This window comes from Myotis myotis, unplaced genomic scaffold, assembly GCF_014108235.1.
Source record: "Myotis myotis isolate mMyoMyo1 unplaced genomic scaffold, mMyoMyo1.p scaffold_m19_p_20, whole genome shotgun sequence".
Classification (NCBI taxonomy): Eukaryota; Metazoa; Chordata; class Mammalia; order Chiroptera; family Vespertilionidae; genus Myotis; species Myotis myotis.
Genome location: NW_023416325.1, coordinates 15222439 through 15245036, shown reverse-complemented (window position 1 = coordinate 15245036; position 22598 = coordinate 15222439). Strand labels below are relative to the sequence as shown.

Here is a 22598-nt window from a genome sequence, read left to right as displayed (position 1 = left end):
ACTGATTGTAACTGTCACTGGTTATATGCAATCTGCCAAAATAGCCATTCTGTCCAAGAAGATTTATTGCATTTGTTAAACCTTAAACTTAGTTGTCCCGTTTACTACACATCCCCACCCCCACTCCTGCATTTCAGAGCTTTTACATTCAGGGAGAGTATAATTTGCTTTTTAAACTCCAGTTCATAAAACAACCCTAGGGCCCAGGTAAGAAATGTGGTCACAAGGCAGACCAAGACTGCCAACATATAATCTCAAGAGGCAAAGATCATCTTTGCATTTGACTGCAGGGGCACATTAAGTTCAGGTAAAATTACTGCTGGAAATGCTTATGCAACAAATAGCAATATTCAAACTGAATAAGCCAGAACCTTTCATTTTAATATACTTCTGTTCATGCTATAAAAAACTAACCATATCCTAAACCTCAGTGACCGTTAACAGCTAAAATGCCCCATCAAGATGAAAATTTTAAACCAACATAAACATTTTTTTGTTATTTCTTGTTATCATAATTAATTTTATCCTGTATGACTCTGAACATGAAAAGAGTTCAATGATGAGCGTATGATCCTAAATGGAAAATTTACTTGAAAAATGTTCCTTTGAAATCTGTGGAAATTTACATCACAATCTTATGTAAACAATTTCATATGAGAGCCCTAGCTCTTATTCTCATAAATCTGTCACATTTAAGGCCGGCAAATCTAATATTCAAATTGAGGATAAACAACAACAGGACCCAAAAGTACAAGATAGTACTTTGTTTCAGTGGAAGCTCAAAGAATTTGAAATGGATGGAAAATGTAGTTTTAAGGCAATAAATCCCAAGGTTAAATTTCTATTTTGGGTAACTCAGTCAACATATTAAGCTATTAGTTTAAGGTGGATTCAACATTATATACTAGGTGTACTAGTTAATAATGTGGATTTTTTTCAATGGATGGGAGTTACACATATGTTGATATATATGCGATTTGATATGCTATTTTGTTGTATTGACAGCAAGCTTCAAAACTTCAAATGTAAAATTTGCTGAAGGTGTTAATTCATTACTTTATTGTGAAAAGTTATCGTATACTTCGGGAAGCTTATGGTGAACATGCTCCATCTCAAGATACTTGTGAACGCTGGTTTAAACGCTTTAAAAGTGATGATTTTGATGTGAAAGACAACGTCCAGGTGAACCGAAAAAGTTTGAAGACCAACAATTACAAGCATTATTGGATGAAAATGCGTGTCAAACTCAAACAACTTGAAGATTAAACATTGCTCAGCAAACAATTTCCAATCATATACAAGCAATGGGAAAGATTTTAAAGGAAGGAAAATGGGTGCCACATCAACTGAACGAAAGACAATTGGAAAAAGTCATCAGTAAAATGTTGCTTCAACGGCAACGAAAGAGTCTTTTTTTCATCGAATTGTGACTGGTGATAAAAAGTGGATTTATTTTGAGAATCCCAAATGCACAAAATCATGGGTTGATCCAGGTCAACCATCAACATCAACTGCAAGGCCAAATCACTTCAGAAAGAAGACAATGCTGTGTTTGGTGGGATCAGGAAGGTGTGGTGTATTATGAGCTTCTAAATCTAAAACCAGGTGAAACTGTTAATACTGATTGCTACCGACAACAAATAATCAATTTGAACCCACGCTTTGATTGTGAAACAACCAGAATGTGCCAGAAGACAGGGCAAAGTAATTTTGCTTCATGATGACGCACCATCACACACACTTCAAAACCAGTTAAAGACATGTTAAAAGATCTTGCCTAAGAAGTATTAACCCACCCGCTGCATTCACCAGACCTTGCTCCTTCAGATTACCACTTGTTCCTATCGATGGCACATGCACTTTCTAAACAGCATTTCAAAACTTACGAAGAAGTGGAAAACTGGGTCTCTGAATGGTTTGCCTCAAAACAAGAAAAGTTCTATTGGGGTGGTATCCACAAATTACCTGAAAGATGGGGGAAATGTGTAGCTAGCAATGGACATTACTTTGAATAAAGCACTTTTGATGTTTCTCTTGAAATTATCGTGTTTTCTTTGATTACAAAATCTGCCATTATTAACCGGTACAAATAGTAGATGCAGCATTAAAAATTATACTTACACTGGTATTATAAAGAAACCAACTAATCTTCCTCTATAGGTCCATTTTAAAAATATATATTTTTATTGATTTCAGAGAGGAACGGAGAGGGGGGGGAGAGAGAGAAGCATCAATGATGAGAGAGTATCACTGATCAGCTGCCTCCAGCACGCCCCATACTGGGGATCGAGCCCACAACCCGGGCATATGTCCTGACTGGGGATCCAACTGCAACCTCCTGGTTCATAGGTCGAAGCTCAACCGCTGAGCCACGCTGGCCAGGCCTCTATAGGTCCATTTTAATAGCATGAAGGCTGTCTCTTTGTTGCACAGAAATTACATTGATACACATTTAATTGTTGGCCAAATATCAGGAATGCCTCAAATGTCAAATGCTAGTGAAACAAATGACCTAGGAAGCCCTTAAAAAACTAACCTCGCCGAAACCGGTTTGGCTCAGTGGATAGAGTGTCGGCCTGCGGACTGAAAGGTCCCAGGTTCGATTCCGGTCAAGGGCATGTACTTGGGTTGCGGGCACATCCCCAGTAAGAGATGTGCAGGAGGCAGCTGGTCGATGTTTCTCTCTCATCGATGTTTCTAACTCTCTATCTCTCTCCCTTCCTCTCTGTAAAAACTCAATAAAATATATTTTAAAAAAACACACAAAACTAACCTCTATGCTTCTTCCATCCTACAACAGCCATTCTAAATGGGAGGCAATATTTAAGAATTAAAAGAAAAAGATGATCTGGAGGCCTTTTATAAACTACAGAACCTCAAGACCTGCTCTTCAAGAGTCTAGTTCAATGCATTTTGTGCGAGGTCCAAGAATCCACATTATAAAAAGTTTTCCAAACACTATAAAATTAATATAAGAAAACAAAATCAAGTAAAACTGGGGTCATAGATCCTATGAAAGGCTTGTTTAGAACAACCTTTACTATGTGCTGTTTTTCATGTGCCAACTATTCCAGTTCTAGGACAAGAAGACCCAAAGCACCCAACACTTGGACAATGTATACCTTACAGTTTTATTTACATTTCTCATTCTGTTGGAAACAGATCTCTTTGTGGACAGGTACTAAAGAATCATAAATCCAAACTGGTCATAGAAACCTGTAATATTCTAGTATTCTCTTAGCTGGAAAAACCCCCATATCATCTTGACCAGCCCATGTCCTCATTTTAGATGAGAAATTAAAGTTAAGAAGTAAAAGGAGTCTTGCCTAAGGAGCATCAATTAATGAAAGACTTTCTTTAACTTGCTGTGTAACTCTGCTTCATGATTTTGTAAGAGTCTATTTAGGTTTGAATCTATCAGGAAGTAGGTTCTCTACGGAAGTAAAAGATCCATGAAAGTAAAGATTCAACGAATACTTTCCAAATTAAGGCATAATTTTCCTTTGTCTGCAGGCTTCTGTGAATTTCAGACAGAGGGTTTTGTGCATGAGTAGGCAGTGCTGTTCTGATGATTATATCCAGTGCTATTTCCCCGATGGGGCAAGTCAATGTCCTTAGGGCAAGTGGTAGTGGAAAATTCTTACTCTTGCCAAGGAGATGTTCTGCAATATTTTCCTCCAGAACCTTCCTTCTCTGTCTCTTGGGTTCAACAGTGTAATAAAATAATAAATTCTGTTACAAGCCTTCCATTTGTTTAACATTTGACACTTTTCAAACTCAGCTCTTGGCTTCTTAAGTCCTTAGATCTTTAACCTGCTATCACAATAGAGAGAGAACCACTTTGGACAAAATCTTCAATGTATACTTTATGCTAGGTTACCAAGAATGCAAGTAAAAGTTAAAGGAAATTATTACTTGGACACATTCTAGAATTGAACACAAACTTTATCTTAAAATCTAGGAAGGAGTGTTTATAAGCCATGATACTTAAACCTTGTTTATAACTATGTCGAAAATAAATACTAATGTTTGTTAAAATCAGTAGAAAAGGCCTTTTTATAAATTGGCTTTATGTAAGAAAAAAATCTAATTTATTTGTTAGCAAATTCCAAAGTTATTCAAATCTTTTCTAAAAGAAAACTATATATAAGATTAGAAATTACCTTCTAAATACCACCATTGTTTTTTAGTTTAAACGGGTCCCAGAAAAGTAAAGTCATAATAGAATTAACCTAAAATACTTAAACATTTAACTATGACTCAAACATTTTCACGGTTTCCAATGTGAGCCACAAATTTTGCAGGCACGCAGAATGAATGAAATCCTTTACTTGAGAAGCCCTACTTGCTTACTTGAAACTATTTCGGCCGAAACCGGTTTGGCTCAGTGGATAGAGCGTCGGCCTGCGGACTGAAAGGTCCTGGGTTCGATTCCGGTCAAGGGCATGTACCTTGGTTGCGGGCACATCCCCAGTGGGAGATGTGCAGGAGGCAGCTGATCGATGTTTCTCTCTCATTGATGTTTCTAACTCTCTATCTCTCTCCCTTCCTCTCTGTAAAAAATCAATAAAATATATTTAAAAAAAAAACAAAAACAAACAAACAAAAAAACTATTTCCAGGCCTCAACATGAGCAGGGAAGGAACATTACAAATTGCCATAGTATATTAAGTTTCCTCCCAATCTAGGTTTTTTGTGGGGATTGGAGGGGCACTATCTATGATGAGACTCATTTTTTAAAAAACCCACAATGTGCCCTAACCAGTTTTGCTCAGTGGATAGAGCATCGGCCTGCGGACTCAAGGGTCCCAGGTTCGATTCTGGTCAAGGGCATGCACCTTGGTTGCGGGCACATCCCCAGTAGGGAGTGTGCAGGAAGCAGCTGATGGATGTTTCTCTCTCATCAATGTTTCTGACTCTCTATCCTTCTCCCTTCCTCTCTGTAAAAAATCAATAAAATATATTTAAAAAAAACAAAACCCCACAATGTGATATCATAATCTTGTTTAAAATCGTTCAATAGCTTCTTCTTAATTACTATACTTAAAATAAAAATAAAGTGCTACTAAAATTGGCATGGGCCCTGAGCAAGGATGGCACGCAAATTCGTGAAGTGTTCTATATTTTGTTAAAGAAAATTTAAAAAAGCCCTAGCCGGCTTGGCTCAGTGGATAGAGCGTCAGCCTGCGGACTCAAGGGTCCCAGGTTCGATTCTGGCCAAGGGCACATGCCCGGGTTGTGGGCTCAGTTCCCAGTGGGGGGTGTGCAGGAGGCAGCCGATCAGTGATTCTCTCTCATCGTTGATGTTTCTATTTCTCTCTCCTTCTCCCTTCCTCTCTGAAATCAATGAAGAAATATATTAAAAAAAAAAAATTTTTTTTAAAGAAATATTTAGTATCTTGACCTGCTCAGTTTCTGAACTGGGCCGGTTCAACCCCTTTTGAAGCGACCTGTTGGTCCCCTTCTCATTATATTGGTGCTGAACTTAGTGTGGACACCCAATCGGCATAGCGCACCGTAACCCAGAACTCCTGGGCTCAAGCGCTCTTCCTGCCTCAGCTTCCCCCCGCCCCCACCCCAACGCTGGGACTACAGACATGTGCCAACATGCCTGGTTGAAGTTTATTATCTTAACCATGGTTTATAACAACAATCGTGACTCAACTGCAGCTTACTTCTTTAATACTCTCCCTTCTCCTCTAAGCTTCAAGCATAATGTTCTTCAGTTCCTCAGAGTTCTGAGTCTTCACATACCTCTTCTCCAAATAGCAAAGCTTTCCATGTATTTCAAGGTTGGTATCCCTTATAATGTGCCCTCAGAGAGGAGTCCTGTCCTTTCCTTTGTGAACATTCAGCACACTGCATGTCTTCCCCACTAGACCAAAAGCTCCACGAAGGCAGTCATCAGTCATCACTGACTTCCTAGCCCCCAGCACTGTGCTGGCACACAATGGATGCCAAATAAAATATTTGTCACCTTAGCTGGTTTGGGCTTAGTGGATAAAGCGTTGGCCTGCGGACTAAAGGGGTACCGGATTCTATTCCGGTCAAAGGCACATGCCGGGGTGGCAGCTCGATCCCCAGTAGGGGGCATGCAGGAGGCAGCCAATCAATGATTCTCTCTGATCATTGATGTTTCTATCTCTCTCTCCCTCTCACTTCCTCTCTGAAATCAATAAAAATATATTAAAATATATATTTTGTCAATTAATGAAGTACATACTCGCAAATATTATTTCTTTAAATAAACAAGCATCAGAGACTTGTGCTAATGATCAATTTGAAGAATGTCACAAAGCCAAAGGACCTGTATGCATGCATATAAGCCTAACCAATGGATACAGACAACAGGGGGGTGAGGGCATGAGTCAGGGGGTAGGGGGGCAATGGGGGAATAAGGACACATATGTAATACCTTAATCAATAAAGAAGAAAAAAAAAGAATGTCACAAAGCTAGGAATAGTGAAAAAAATTTAGGAGCCAAAGAGATTTCAGACTCAGTTTAGCTGAATGAGGTTTAATAGTGATCGCTGCTAAAATTATATATTTAGACTAAAAAGGATTAGAGAGAGATGTAGGGAGAAAGAGCAGATGTGAGAAAGCCTCTGGCAACCTTAACTGCCCTTCCAGCTAAAGCCCAAGAAGTATCCTTAGGCTGTAAGAACAGAAGAAAAGTGTCCAGAATATCAACCAGACTCTATTTACATCACTGCATTCAAGTCTGGGCACCAAAGAAAGCCATCAAAATAGTAAAGGGTTTGAAAATAATTACATGAAAAACTGAAAGAGCTATTAAGACTAACTTGGAAATAAAGGGTGATGAATTTGCCTCCAACTAACAATAAGCCATCAGACTTCCATGTGGCTGCAAATTGAAAAACTAATGTATTAAACAGACAAGAAGCCCTGACCGGTTTGGCTCAGTGGATAGAGCGTCGGCCTGCGGACCAAAGGGTCCTGGGTTCGATTCCGGTCAAGGGCATGTACCTTGGTTGTGGGCATATCCCCAGTGGGGGGTGTGCAGGAGGCAGCTGATCGATGTTTCTCTCTCATCGAGGTTTCTGACTCTCTATCCCTCTCCCTTTCTCTCTATAAAAAATCAATAAAATATATTTAAAAAACAGCAACAACAAAAAACACAGACAAGTATATTTTAGTTCCTTATATGGACTATCCTATATAATAAAAGCCTAATATGCAAATCGACCGAATGGCAGAACGACCAGTGTAACAACCAGTCACTATGATGCACACTGACCACCAGGGGGAAGACACTCAATGTAGGAGCTGCCCCCAGCTCGCAGGCCCTGGGCCAGCCAAGGTGGGTGTCAGCAGGGGCCCCCCATTTGCCCCACTGGTCACCCCACAAATTGGCTCTGGTCTCCAGCCAGGCTTAGGGACCCTACCCATGCATGAATTTCATGCATTGGGTCTCTAGTTTTATAATAAATATGAATAAAAATGGCATAGCTGGTCCTAAGTAGGCAAGTTACCAGTTACTAAGGTGTAAGATAACCACTCATTAGATGCTGTAGAGGCAACCCATCAATCACTAAGCAGGGTTAGAGTATTGAACATCTGGTATATCCACCAATGTAATTTCTTTATTACAAAAGTAAAGCATACTTTTAAAAGGTGAAAACGCAGCCATCACTCCCCTCATCCAATAAACATCAAACTGATAATATTGATCTTCCAGACCTTTCTCTACAGATAACACTTATTAAAACATCATTGAAGCCCTAGCCAGTTTGGCTCAGTGGATAGAGCATCCGCCTGTGGACTGAGGGGTCCTGGGTTTGATTCCCAGTCAAGGGCACATGCCCAGGTTGCCAGCTTGATCCCCAATGTGGGGAGTGCAGGAGGCAGCCGATCAATAATTCTCTCCCATCACTGATGTTTCTCTCTCTCTCTCTTCCTCTCTGAAATGAATAAAAATATATATTTTTAAAAATCATTGAAATAAAAATCACAGTATATATTAATGTAAAAACCCTTTTACATTATTATATACTTATCTGTCTCATTCTTTTTAATGGTTGCACAGTAATAATACCCACTAAAATTTGGAGAATGCTTATTCTATACCAACTGCTGCTCCAAGAGCTTTATAGGTTACTCTTAATCTTCACAACTTCAAAGGTGTTATCTTTATTCCCAGTTTACACTAGAGGAAAACAAAGCACAGAAAACAAACTTGTTCAAGGTCAGTGTTTCATAGTTCATAGCCATACTACAGACTAGTCACCACTTTCATGACCATCTAAGTGTTTATAATTTTTATTATTATGCTATATGGTGACCATCCCTGGGCACTTACATTACTTCTGGAGAATAGATTCATAGGAGCAGAATTTTCCTACAAGTGTATACTTCCACGAAATTTCTATCCCTGTCATTTACCCATATTTTCCATCCTGTATTTTTCTTTTTTTTTAAATATATTTTATTGATTTTTTACAGAGAGGTAGGGAGATGGATAGAGAGTTAGAAACATCGATGAGAGAGAAACATGGATCAGCTGCCTCCTGCACATCCCCCACTGGGGATGTGCCCGCAACCAAGGTACATGCCCTTGACTGGAATCGAACCTGGGACCCTTGAGTCCGCAGGCTGATGCTCTACCCACTGAGCCAAACCAGTTAGGGCCTGTATTTTTCTGAGCACTGCTACCATCAAGCACTTTATTTTTCAAAATTCTCTTATCTTCAAAATAAAGGTTTTACATTTTTACAATCAAATCTGGTGTCTTGGTGCTTTTATGTAACACTTAGGAAACGTGTTCCCTATATATATATCACATGGTTTCTTCTAATTTTTCCAAAATGTTAATCATAGTGTCAAGGATGAAAGGGTTGGCACTTAACTGGTGCTGTAACCACCACTGAGTCATGGGGAGTGGGGAGGAGGGGATTACAGGAAATTAGGAAATGCCGGCTGCATGAAATTCAGGTTACGTTTTAAGATCAACTGGTCCATCATGATCTCATGGTCGGGGAGACCTTCCCGAGTTCCTCATGGTACTTAATGTCTTAGCTACGCTGATAGTGCTGAATGAAGATCTCAAAACTCTTTGCTTCTGATATAGCCACACTGATTTCTGTTTTAGACCATTGGCTCTTCAGCTCATATACAAGTTCTTAAGAACTTACATCTCTTTGTAAAACAGAGATATAACTTACAGGAATGACTAAATAATGATTTCTCTATCATTTAGATACAGGTGTTGCAGTTCTACATCTCTAACAAGTCCTGTTCTTCCATCCTTCTCATTGTGAAACAACTCCATATGGGGAAAAGGCAAGAGAACCTGCTCACCACCTCCTTTGGCCATATACCTTTGCTTCTACTTTTCATCAATGTGTATCATTTCAGGAACTGGTAAAAACTGTTTAGTGTTTTCAGCAACATGATGTAAATCACTTAACCAGACTATAGTTTACTTAATTACACTGTTTAACCTGTACTTCATTTCCCACAATTTTATTGAGATATAAATTAACCGCAATAGTTTACTGAACAAAAATAAATACAGAGGCAGAGCAGCATTGAACAGACTGTCAAACTACAGCGGGAAAGCCGGGGAGGGTTGGGAGGTAGGGGGGTGGTAAGAGATCAACCGAAGGATTTGTATGCATGCATATAAGCATAACCAATGGACACAAGACACTGGGGGGTAGGGGAGGCCGGGGGAATGTCAAGGAGGAGGGGGGAAAAAAGGAAACATATGTAATACTCTTTGTAATACTTTAAGCAATAAAAAAAAATAGCTATGGTATACAACACGACTTGACATATGTATATATTGCAAAATGATTATAGCTGGTCCTCAAAAATAAGTTTTTTTTCAACATCGTTTTGTTGCAACGTTGATGGGGGGAGGGGGAGGAGTCAATCCGCGGCCGGGGCCACTGTCTATGTGGAGTTTACACGTTCTCCCCTTGTCTGCAGCGATTTTCTCCAGGTCCTCCGATTTCCTCCCACATCCCAAAGATGTACACATTAGGTGAATTGGCCTATCTAAACTGTCCCAGTCTGAAAAGATGTGAGGACACCCTGAGATAGAAGAGCCTCCTGTCAAAAATTGGTTCTCTCCTTTGCACCCCGAGAACCTAAAATGAAGTGAGTGGGTTGGAAAATAATGATCATTTGTTTTTATGAATTTTTCTTAAATGTATTCTATACTACAGCTCACATTTATTTCAATGTTTCATACTAGAAGTGTTCTTGGGCCTTTATTTAGAAGTTTGGTGATTTTAAAAAAAGTTTTTATTAATTTCAAAGAGAGAAAGGGAGAGGGAAAGAAGGAAAGAAACATCAATGATGAGAATTACTGCATGGCCCCTACTGGGGCTTGAGCTTGCAACCGGGCATGCAGGAGGCAACCAATTGATGCATTTCTCTCATATCAATATTTCTGTCTTTCCCTCTCTCTTCCACTCTCTATCTTGGGTGAGGATTAAAAAAAAAAAAAAAAAAAAAAAAAAGAAGTGGAATTGCTGGATCATATGGTATACTTCATTTTTAAAAACCAAACAGAATCCTAGGGAGAAAGGCAATGAAACTCGTAAAATTGCATATAAGATTTTGAATGTGTCTCGGAGTTTATATATTTCATTAATTCTCAAAGGAACTGTGATCAGACAGAAAGACAAATAATTAAGAGCTACTTCTCTAGAGCTTTGCCTTCTCAAAATATGGTCCACTTTGGGAACTTGGTATAAATCCAGATATTCAGACCCCACTCAAGACTTACAGAATCAAAATCTACACTTTAACAAATCCCCGTGCACATAAAGTTAGAGAACAAGTGCTTTAGGTAGCTGGCCAAAATTGAAGGCCTGTTTTTGTTAGTTTGTTGTAAAAACAGCCCTTGAGCCCAGCTGGTGTGGTTCAGTGGATTGAGTGTCATCCCATGGACCGAGAGGTCCAGGGTTTGATTCCCAGTAAGGGCACATGTTCGGGTTGCGGGCTAGATCCCTAGTAGGGCGCATGCAGGAGGCAGACGGTCAATGATTCTCTCTCATCACTGATGTTTGTTTCTCTCTCTCCCTCCCTCTCCCTTCCTCTCTTAAATCAATAAAAATTTTTAAAAAAAGGTTGTGCCATTCGTAGCACTAGCCAGTTTGGCTCAGTGGATAGAAAGTTGGCCTGTGGATTGAAGGGTCCTTGCGTTGATTCCAGTCAAAGTCCCGTACCTCAGTTGCAGGCTCCTCCCTAAACGGGGCCTCGTGCAGGAGGCAACCAATCAACATGACTCTCTCACATCGATATTTCTCTTTGTCTTTCCCTCTCTCCTGCACTCTCTCTAAAAATAAATGGAAAAAATCCTTGGGTGAGGATTAACCAAAAATAAATAAATTAATTAATTAATTTAAAAAAGAAAAGTAGATTATGCCATTCCTATCACTTACATAATCTTAAACTAGGATTCCCTCCAGAGTATACAACAGGACAGAAGTCATCTGAGGATATTTATGTACTTGTGCTATTCGTCAACTCTGGGTTACCAAGATACATGAAGTTTGTTTCAAACAGTCCTTAAAACAGTGGCTTTGAGAAGTCAATAAATAATCCCCTACCCCTGGGGCATATACTGAAACCTCCAAAATTCTAAATTTAACACTTTATGATATCATAAGCTTGATTTACTTTGATAACATTAGCAGATAATACAGAAAGTTTAAAAACACTGATGTTTGTTTCTCAAAAAATTACACCCGATTTTACTACTATGGTTTCCATCCATCCAGACAAACATTTCCCTAGAATTAAGATAACAAAACTACTGTGGCTTCAGAAAACAAAAATGTGGGTAACTTTCTCCATATTTTTATTTGCCAAATCAATTTTATTTGGCTCCTATATTCTAGATACTTCTAAGGTTTTACCTAAGCATCTGCTATGCATGCTTACACAATGTCTCCTTAGAAAGGTTATTAGCTAGTATAGCAATCTAAAATTTCATTTCCCTACATCTCCTCCTCAAAACACCACTTAGTCCAGTCTAGCCTTCAGAAAGTTCAGCAGAACCCAGAACCATCTTACCGTGTCTTCCTAAAGCTTGCAAAAAGGACTTTATTACCTAAAGTTAGGAGATGATCTTTACATCCAAAAATTACCATAAAAAGATCTCTTTCTGAAAGTATTAAAATAGCAGCTCCAAACTTGCTTTCATCTTCAAAACAGTTCACAATATTCTCGTGTTTCAATCCATCACAGAGAACATGCCACACTTAATTTCATAATTTAAATAAAAGTATAAAAGTTACCATGTCTAAAAGCACAATTCAAGCTATTTATCCAGGCTACGTAGAGTAAAACTGACAAGAAATAATTTAGATCTACATTTAGAATTGAAGTTCATTTCTATAGTTTCACAAAACTGAATTATTGAGCTAAACACCAAATTGCAGGGTCAGATTACTAATCCTAAGAAAAGCAGAAGTTAATAAACCTCAACATGTATAGTCTTAAAGTCTTCATAAAATAAACACCTCACAATAGGTTTTTCCAAAATGTTCCATATAATTCACTGTAAGTGCCTCAGGTTTGGGAATCTTACCCAATTCAATGATCCACCAGGCCTACTAATCCAGCAAAACTGTCATTTCTAATTTGGATATAAAAATACAGTCACCACAAAACATCACCAAAACAGACCAAATAAGAGTACACTGACAACTTAAAAATTAAAATTATGACCAGGTTTCTTCAACATGATAAAGGGTGTCTATGAAACCCATAGACAACACCACATTTCGTGGTAGAAGACTGAATGCTTTCCTCTACAGTCAGGAACAAGATAAGGATGTCTACTCTTGCCACTTTTATTCAACACTAGAGGCCCGGTGCATGGATTTGTCCAGGGCATGTCTGGTCCATCTCACCCAGTCCCAATCGGGGCGATGGGGGCCGTCTTGCCCAGTCCCGATCAGGGCCAATAGCGGCCAGCCAGCCGGGGAGGGACCATGGGAGGCTGGCCAGCTGGGGAGAGACCGCAGGAGGGTGCCAGGGCGTTTCCGGCCTGTCTCGTCCAGTCCCGATTAGCCAGACCCCAGCAGCAAGCTAACCTACCGGTCGGATGTCTGCCCCCCACAGTGCACCCCCCTCCCCCCCCAGTGCACATCATAGCAACCGGTCGAATGAACAATTGGACGCTTAGCATATTAGGCTTTTATTATATAGGATTCTAAATTTTGGAGATTTTAGCGAAGGCAATTAGGCAAGAAAAAGAGAGAAAAGGCATCCTGATTAGAAAGATATAAAAAATGTTTGCACATGACATGAACTTCTATATAGAAAATCTTAAGGAACCCCTAAAAAGCTATTAAAAACTAGTAAGGGTCAAGGCAAGACTGCAAGGTATAAGATTAATATAAAAAAAATCAATTGTATTTCTGTGTACTAGCAAAGAACAATTTGAAAATGAAAATAAAAAACAAATTCAATTACAAAAGGTTCCCCCCAAAAAACAACAAAATACTTAGGAAAAAACTTAACAAAAAGAAATACAAGCCCTAACGGGTTTGGCTCAGTCGCTAGTGTCGGCCTGTGGATTCAAGGGTCCCAGGTTCGATTCCGGTCAAGGGCATGTACCTTGGTTGCAGGCACATCTCCAGTAGGAGGTGTGCAGGAGGCAGCTGATTGATGTTTCTCTCCCATCGATGTTTCTAACTATCCCTTTCCCTTCCTCTCTGTAAAAGATCAATAGGATATATTTTTAAAAAAAGAAAAAAGAAATACAAGACACTTGTACACTTGAAAACAGTAGTGTACTCCTTATGCTATACTTTACATCTGTGATTATTTTGTAATTGCCAATTTGTACTTTATAGTAAATATATAAGCTTCATATAAGGGATATAAACTCATCTTTCAATATTAAGCTCACTGGTTTTTTGTATATTAAAAGAAAGGGAGTGGTTGCCAGAAGCTGAAGGAAATGGGTAAAGGGAAATTACTATTTAACGGGGACAGAGCTGCAGTTTGGGAAGATGAGAAAGTTCTGGAGATGAATGGTGGTGATGGCTGCACAATAATGTGAATTTATTTAATGCCATGGAACCGGTATACTTAAAGATGGTTACAATGATAATTTTTACTATGTATATTCTACCACAGTATAAACAAATAAAATAAGGCATACTTCATAAGATGGAAATCTTAGGTCACAGATATGAACACTATGCATTGGGAATGGAATTTCACAGTGGGCAACAAAAATCAGGTAGACCAGGGTTATCATCAAGCTTTACCACTATGTGATCTGTATATTGGGCACATTAATACATTATACAAAATTTGCCTCCCCTCCCCAAAAAGGCCAGAGAAGTTTGGTGGTATTGAAAAATGAATAAGAAGCCTATATAGCAGTTAATGCCCAGGGAGTGGCATTAATATGAAATCATGGAAACAAGCAGGAATTACACAATGCATGGTCTTTTAGAGAAAAGAATTTTGTATGTGAGGTGCAATAGGAGGCCACTGGAAGGTTTAGCAGGTTAATAAGTTACATGACCTTTAGAAAACCACTCTGGCTGCTGTGTGGAGAACAACTGAAAAACAACAAAGGAAGCCAGAGCCAAGTTAGAACACAATGGCAGTGTCAGTGTGAGGTGATGGTGAGACTGAGGAAACAGAAGTTCACAAATTTGGGTGTGTTTTGGAGACAAAATCAACTCGTCTTAGAGACAGAGAGTAAGAGAAAAGAATCAAGATGACTCCTAAGTTTCTCTCAGCTAGCTAGGTGGTTAGAATGACTTATTGAGATGGGAAAGAAATATTTGAATCACCACTGTTTAATAGAAGCTGGCCTTGTTTATTTCTTCAAAAGGGAAGATGGCTTGAGGATCAAGGTTACACTTTCCTCTGACGCTGTTTACCACTACATATCGACATTTCTGTACTTCATTTCCCATTAACCTGTACTTCATTTCCCATAATTTTATTGAGATATAAATTACTGATGCAAACTAAAGATAGATGCTTTGGGGGTAATTTCTCTAAGTTTTCAAATAGACTCACTACACTGAAATCCTCTAACTGCCATAAGAATTCTTTTTTTTTTTTTTTAAATATATTTTATTGATTTTTTACGGAGAGGAAGAGAGAGGGATAGAGAGTTAGAAACATTGATGAGAGAGAAACATCAATCAGCTGCCTCCAGCACACCTCCTACTGGGGATGTACCCGCAACCAAGGTACATGCCCTTGACCGGAATCGAACCTGGGACCTTTCAGTCCGCAGGCCGATGCTCTATCCACTGAGCCAAACCGGTAGGGCATAAAAATTCTTAAATATTCTTAACTTGAGAGGCTGAAAAGTACATTACCAGATTAAGCTGGAGAAATGGAAAACATACAAAGTCAAACAATCCTGTACAAGTATTTAGGCAATGATATCTGCAACTTAACACAAAACATATATGCTTTTAAAAGACAAGCTATCTTCTTCCAATGTTTCCTTGCTCAGTTACTAGCACCATCACCCTCCAGTCACGTAAACTAGAAATTTGGCCAGTATCTTTGATTCTACATTCTACCCCCATATCCATTCAGTTATCAAAACTTGTTGCTTTGCATCTAAATCTGAGGCTCGCTTTTCAACCTATACTTAATCATAATTCCATGATAGATTGGGTGTTAATAATTTGGGTTGAGACTGGTAAAAAAAATTTTTTTTTTAAATATATTTTATTGATTTTTTACAGAGAGGAAGGGAGAGAGATAGAGAGTTAGAAACATCGATGAGCGAGAAACATCGATCAGCTGCCTCCTGCACATCTCCCACTGGGGATGTGCCCGCAACCCAGGTACATGCCCTTGACCGGAATCGAACCTGGGACCTTTCAGTCCGCAGGCCGACGCTCTATCCACTGAGCCAAACCGGTTTCGGCTGGTAAAAACTTTTAAAGAGTGCCTCAGAGGATTCTGATGTGCCTTCCTGTATAAGAACTACTTTGCATAGGCTCAAAATCTTCCCATTATTCTTTTAAAAAATATTTTCTATTGATTTCAGAAAGGAAGGGAGAGGCCCACAACCCTGGCCCATTAGGATGACGCTCCAACCAACTGAACTACCTGGCCAGGGCCATTCTGACCTACTTTCTATATTACTTCCAGAATTCCTCTATTTATATTTTTGCTATAAAATTCATTGCGACTCCAGCCGGCGTGGCTCAGTGATAGAGCGTAGATCTATGAACTAGGAGATCATGGTTTGATTCCTGATCAGGGCACATGCCCAGGCTGCAGGAGGCAGTCGACCAATGATTCTCTCTCATCATTGATGTTTCTACCTCTCTCTCTCTCTCCCTCTCTGAAATCAATAAAAATAAATATTTTTTATTTATTAAAAAAAATATATATATATATACATATATATATATATATATCCAGTGACAAATGGTAAAATTTGAGTAAGGTCTGAAGATTAGATGATAGTATTTTATCAATTTCCTGACTTTGACAATTTTACTGGACTCATATTAGAGAAAGCCCTTGATTTTAAAAAATAAACACTCAAGCCCTGGCCAGTGTAGCTCAGTTGGTTGAGGGCTGTCCCCAGCACCAAGAGGTCACATGCATAGGTCTGGTGTGAGAGGCAACTGATCAATGTTTCTCTTGAACATCCCTCCCTCTCTCAAAATTAATTTTTTAAATATTTAAAAATAATAATAAACACTCAAATATTTAGGAGTAAAGGGGCATTGAGCCTGCAACTTATTCATTTATACACACTGCAAACCCAAGTATCAACATGTTGGAATACAGGCAACACTGTTCTTTTTTTGGAATAAGAATGACAAAAATTATAGGTAAGAGAATATGACAAGGCAATTTCCTTTTTAGAGGCCAAAACTGTACAGCACAGGGCCAACTGAGATGCAGCTTGTTGAATTATTCATTGAAATGAGTAAGACAATAAGGACAAAGCACACCTTCCCCACAATCAGTGTAAAAGTGTTACAATGAGACCATTCACAAAAAGAAACCAGTAACAAGTATTCTGAACTCAGAAGGTTGTGAAAAACCATGATTTGAATAATCCAATGTGATGACTGCAACAAAATGACTAGACCAGTGGTCAGCAAACTCATTAGTCAACAGAACCAAATATCAACAGTACAACGATTGAAATTTCTTTTGAGAGCCAAATTTTTTAAACTTAAACTATATAGGTAGGTACATTGTTATTAACTTAATTGGGGTACTCCTAAACTGGCCTTTGCTAAAAACGTCCTCAATCTGAGGGGTTGACCTCAGCGACCCCACTTCTTTAAAATAGACTCACCCAGGCCGAAAATCGACTTCTGTACATGGGCCACGAAGTTTCAATCGCACTGTACGTGCACGCCCGCACGTGGTATTTTGTGGAAGAGCCTCACTCAAGGGGCCAAAGAGCCGCATGTGGCTCGTGAGCCGTGGTTTGCCGACCAATGGACTCGACTATTCTGACTGGTTCCAGGGGCATTCTGGGTTGTCTGACAACATGGCGCTGATCTAGAGCAGCAGTCACCAACCGGTGGTGCGGGGACCATTGGTGTCCGTGAGGTCCGAAAGGTTGGCAACCTCTGATTTAAGTAAACCTTTGGAACAGCAGTCGCCAACTGGTGGTCCACCGACCACTGATGGTCCATGAGGTCCTAAAGGTTGGCGACCGCTGATCTAGAGCAATGAGGAAACAGACTCCTTGGAGATCTGTGGAGAGTTCTGGCCTTGCAGTGGATTCATAGCCCAGGCTAAGAACCCTGGCTCAGTGAAATGGAAAAGTATTTTTAATAAGAACTTTTAGAGTCATGAAATTACCCTGAACTATCAACTTGCAGGTATGACAACATTTATGCCAAGAAACAAAAAATTAGTAGCCATTAACTAGAATGCTAACAAACTGCAACACTAATTGTCAAATCAAAATTAAGTTCATTATCTCAATAGCACTAGTGAGCTACAATATATCAAAAGTAATAAGCACAAACAATTCAAACACCTTGTTCAAAAATATCAATAACATGAAGGGCAGTGCCAAACACTTCAAAATTTTATAGAAAACCTTTTTTTTTTGGATGGCGCTAAAACCGATACATATGAACATAATTTTTAAAACACTTAACTAGGAGCCTTGAGAAAAAGAATGCATCCAGATATACAATCTAGAATAAAAACCAAAAAAAACCCAAACTCACCAGCAATTTCTACAATATCACCAGGAACTATGTCTTTAGCTTTAATCCGTTGTACACTCTTTCTGTCCTGTCTATACACTTTACCCATTTCAGGCTCATACTCCTTAAGGGCTTCAATTGCATTTTCTGCATTTCTTTCCTGTAAAAGAGAAAACAAGATAAAAGTAGTGAACACATGCCTACCACTGCAAGTATTTCTAACCCAAAGAATCAAATTTTATAGAGTTCTAAACTTAAAAGACACAAGAGAAGTACATTAATGACAGTTGTAGTAAACAATTCACATTTTAGGTGACAAATGCTAGGCCCTTATGAGTTTGTATTAAAGATGAGCCTAGTGGGCATGGCTCAATGACTGAGAGTCACCCTATGAACCAGGAAGTCACGGTTTGATTCCCCATCAGTGAGGTTGTGAACTCGAATCCCAGAGTTGGGCATCATCAATGATGTTTTTCTCTCCCTGTCCTTTCCTGAGATCAATAAAAATATATATTTTTAAAAGATGAAAAAATAAGCCCCTAAAGGTAAGGGAATAAAATCATAATGTAGAAAATGATTCTGTTCCTAAGCACAGCTGAGACACAGACCTCACCTCCAGCCACACACACCTATACCATTTAAATCAATCCTGTCTCACATGAAAGGTGATGATCTGGGGTTTGACTGCCTAGGTTCAATCCAGACTTTTCCACTTAACAGCTACATGCATGTCAAACTCGCAGCCATGCCTGTATGGCCTTTTATTTAAACAAGGAATGCAGCCTGCCAGCCGCGAGTTTGACATGCTTGAGCTACACGATTGTGGGTAATTTACACAACACACAGTTTTACTGCCTTCAACGCCAGGACACTTACAGTACCTACTTTAAGGGTTGTGTGGATTTACAAGCTATATGTAGAATGCTTAGACCAGGAGTGGGCAACCCCTGGCACGCGTGCCAAACATGGCACGCCAATAACTTTTTTTTTTTAATATATTTTACTGATTTTTTACAGAGAGGAAAGGAGAGGGATAGAGTGTTAGAAACATAGATGAGAGAGAAACATGGATCAGCTGCCTCCTGCACACTCCCCACTAGGTATGTGCCCGCAACCAATGTACATGCCCTTGGCCGGAATTGAACCTGGGACCCTTGAGTCCGCAGGCCAACGCTCTATCCACTGAGCCAAACTGGTCAGGGCGGCACGCCAGTAACTTTTGCTGGCACTCGAAACCCTCTTATAATCTTCCATTTACAATTTTTTTCTTAATATCGACTTTTTTATTTTTCAGATAAATTCAGTGTAGGGGCATCTTAGATAAATAATTTTACATAACAAGTTATCTTAAAGACCATAGAAATGGATTGACGAGAGAGGGGAAGAGCAATTTCTATGCCTCTGCCTCAACTCTCCCTGCTTTCCTAGATCTGACCAGTGTTTTGGTTTCATCCACATACGCTTGTGAATCTTTGTTCTCAGTGATGAATTTTGTTAAGTCTCGTAATAGGAGTAGCGTGACGGATGAAAGTAGTAGCTTGTGCATCTCTCTGAAGGTCACGAAATATAAACCTGATGTAAAATCTGTCATCAGTGATGCAGCAGCAAAAGTCCCACTGATAATATCAAACGGAGCCATAAAGTCTTCTGTCGGACTATCAGTGTACATTAAAAAATAAATGTATTTTTCATCATCATATACTGTGTTTTTGTCGCTCGAATGAATTTTATTATTTCTTCAAGGTTCTTCACGTACATACACCTTAAGAGATATCAAGTAGGCGTAACATGTTCTCAAAAAATTAGGGTTGACACGCAGAATTTTGAGTCAGAGATTTTGCTGCTTTTGGCATGCACTCGCAAAAAGGTTGCCCACCCCTGGCTTAGACTGTGATTTGGCACATAGTAAATTCTACAGGTGGTAAATTAATAAAATTGTTATGCCTCATATATTCTAAGAAATCTCTCTCCAGTGGCAAAAGCCAATAAATGGTTGGGATTTCATTATAGCACTGCCAGTTGCATACCATATTTACCATATTATTTATGAACATATCAAGACTTAGTCACAGTTTTTCTTTCCTAATTTCAAGATGAAAGATGTAGAATAAAAAGGAGTCATGTGTGTGTATGTGTGTGTGGGGAAACTACAGGAAAGTTCCTTTAAGGGGCAAAAAATAAAAAATAAAAGAGTAAACCCTGTGTGCCAAATTTGTCTTCTCTCCTTTTGGAGAATAAGTAACTCAAAGTTAAGGAGCAAGCTGATAAAGTGCATGCCCAGTTGAGGTTGTTGGATGGACAAAGGAGAGGATTCTTTTCTTTTCTCTCACATTTTGGTCCTCCAACTTCAAGTTCTTCAATTTAACCTTTACTTGGATAGAATTTATGCTCAATCCTATGCAATCTTATTTTTTACCTTACTGTAAGAATTATGTTCTATTGTGAAAATCCTTAAACCTAAGAATTTAGATGACACAACACTGAAAGCTAATGTGTCTTACTTTCTGATGAATGCATCTGTGATAAAGTACAGAACTATATACAACTAGAGGCCTGATGCATGAAATGCGTGCAAGGGGCTCAGCCCTCGCACCCCAGCTGCCTTGGGGCCCTTTGGCCCCGCCCCCCACCCACTGGTCATTCTGCCTTCTGGTCTAATTAACATATTAGCTCTTTATTATATAGGATTATATCTGTAATTATAACTTTCCTTACTTCCAGAAGGTAAGAGCCCTCAAGTATTGCCTATACCAGTGATGGTGAACCTTTTGAGCTCGGCGTGTCAGCATTTTGAAAAACCCTAACTTAACACATTGTATGCGGGAAACGTGTTTACACGTTTTACGTATTTATACGTTCTACCAGTGTAGTAGAGCGCGGGACACATATTAATCCATTTTTTATAGACTAGCGGTAGAATGCGGGTAACGTATAAATACGTAAACTAAAGTTATCGTAATTTTACTGAACGTTGCCATTTGCGCAAAAAATTAGCAAAAATGGCCCGCGCCACCTGTTAGCGCGCAATAAAAACTACCCGCAAACAATGTGTTAACTCTGGTGCCGTGTCACATATAGAAATTTTTTGATATTTGCAACCATAGTAAAACAATATTTTTGATATTTACTTTATATATTTAAATGCCTTTTAACAAAGAAAAATCAACCAAAAAAATGAGTTCGCATGTCACCTGACACGCGTGTCATAGGTTCGCCATCACTGGCCTATATCATTCTGTATACTATGCAAATGTGATTAAGATATAAGAATGTTAGTCTTTTTTTAAACTGCTATAAAATTTTACTTTGGAATTCGTATCAGCGTGTGCTCAGATTCAAATTTCAGATACTCTATGTACCTTGGGTTATGTCAGACATTGATCAATGTATGTCGTTTCATGGTTACGTTGCCATCTCCCACTTATTTATAAAAAAATAAGTTCCATCATTTCAACATATGTACATATGTGCTTTATGTTTTTGATTATTTACCACAAGTAAAAAGGTCAGGAATTGTTATCTTCCTTTTAAATTTTTTTTACTGTTTCACTTCATTACTGCTGTGTGTGTGCTCCATGTGAGTGACGTAGGTGCTTATGTAGGTGGGTTCCAACTTTCGGCAAAAATCGAGTTACATTACACTGTAGGAATGGATCTCTGACGTAGCCCAAGGACCTACTGTGCTACCTATATGGCCTTTGATAAGTCACTTAATCACTATGAGCTTCAATGGTACATCTGTCAAATGGGAGTATCATCTGCCTTACAAGATCACTGTAAGGATGAAATGGGAATGTACATAAAGTATCTACCACATAACTGGAATAAATTAACTAAAAATACATACTACTAGCTTGAGAAAGACCATCTAATGCTGTGTATTGTTTCTTTTGCCTAAATTATTCACAAGAGGATCATTTGTACTTAAATATAAACAATGTTTTTTGGGGGGATCAAAGTAAGGAATATAGTACAATTAAAATTTTCTAAGTAGGCCATCTTTCTATATGAGCCCAACACATAAAGATTATTGTGTTTATTAACACAAATCAGAAGTTTACCCTTTTTTGTTGTTGTTGATTGTTAGAGTGGAAGGGAGAGAGGCAGACAAACTGAAACATCGGTGAGAGAGACACATCAATTTGGTTGCCTCCTGCATGCACCCAGGGCTGGGGATCAAGCCTGCAACCGAGGTACACGCCCTTGGCCAGAATCGAGCCTGGTACCCTTCAGTCTGCAGGCCTATGCTCTATCCACTGAGCCAAACCAGCTAGGGCAGAAGTTTACACTTTAATAACTGATGCACTATTTTATTTAGTCCTCAAAGGGATGACTATATCCATCAAAAACCTAAAAGAGCAATACTTAAAATAAATTTGAAGTATTAGTTTCAGAGTCTTAAAAATATATATATATAAACTATCAAACAG

The 22598-nt window shown here is 38.9% G+C and overlaps 2 protein-coding genes and 1 non-coding gene across 13 annotated transcripts in view; 2 read left to right on the top strand and 1 right to left on the bottom strand.

Moving 5' to 3' along the window:
• Positions 1 to 9549, top strand: part of ANAPC7 (anaphase promoting complex subunit 7) — a 71882-nt gene extending 62333 nt beyond the window's left edge. For 8 of the 10 annotated variants that reach the window (XR_004974784.1, XR_004974782.1, XR_004974781.1 and 5 more), the window contains one exon: positions 9219 to 9549. The gene's annotated coding sequence lies outside the window, so the exon portion shown is untranslated. The remainder of the gene's footprint in view (positions 1 to 9218) is intronic. The other 2 variants (XR_004974783.1, XR_004974779.1) reach the window with 1 other exon arrangement.
• Positions 1 to 22598, bottom strand: part of ATP2A2 (ATPase sarcoplasmic/endoplasmic reticulum Ca2+ transporting 2) — a 57577-nt gene that overhangs the window by 21677 nt on the left and 13302 nt on the right. For both annotated transcript variants that reach the window (XR_004974772.1, XM_036353458.1), the window contains exon 5: positions 18190 to 18328. Coding sequence is in view for 1 of the 2 variants with exons in the window: in XM_036353458.1 (XP_036209351.1) it covers positions 18190 to 18328 (139 nt within the window). In the remaining variant the exon portion in view is untranslated. The remainder of the gene's footprint in view (positions 1 to 18189; positions 18329 to 22598) is intronic.
• Positions 5021 to 5128, top strand: LOC118678683. The gene has a single exon (XR_004974971.1). It is a non-coding gene; the product is annotated as a U6 spliceosomal RNA (small nuclear RNA).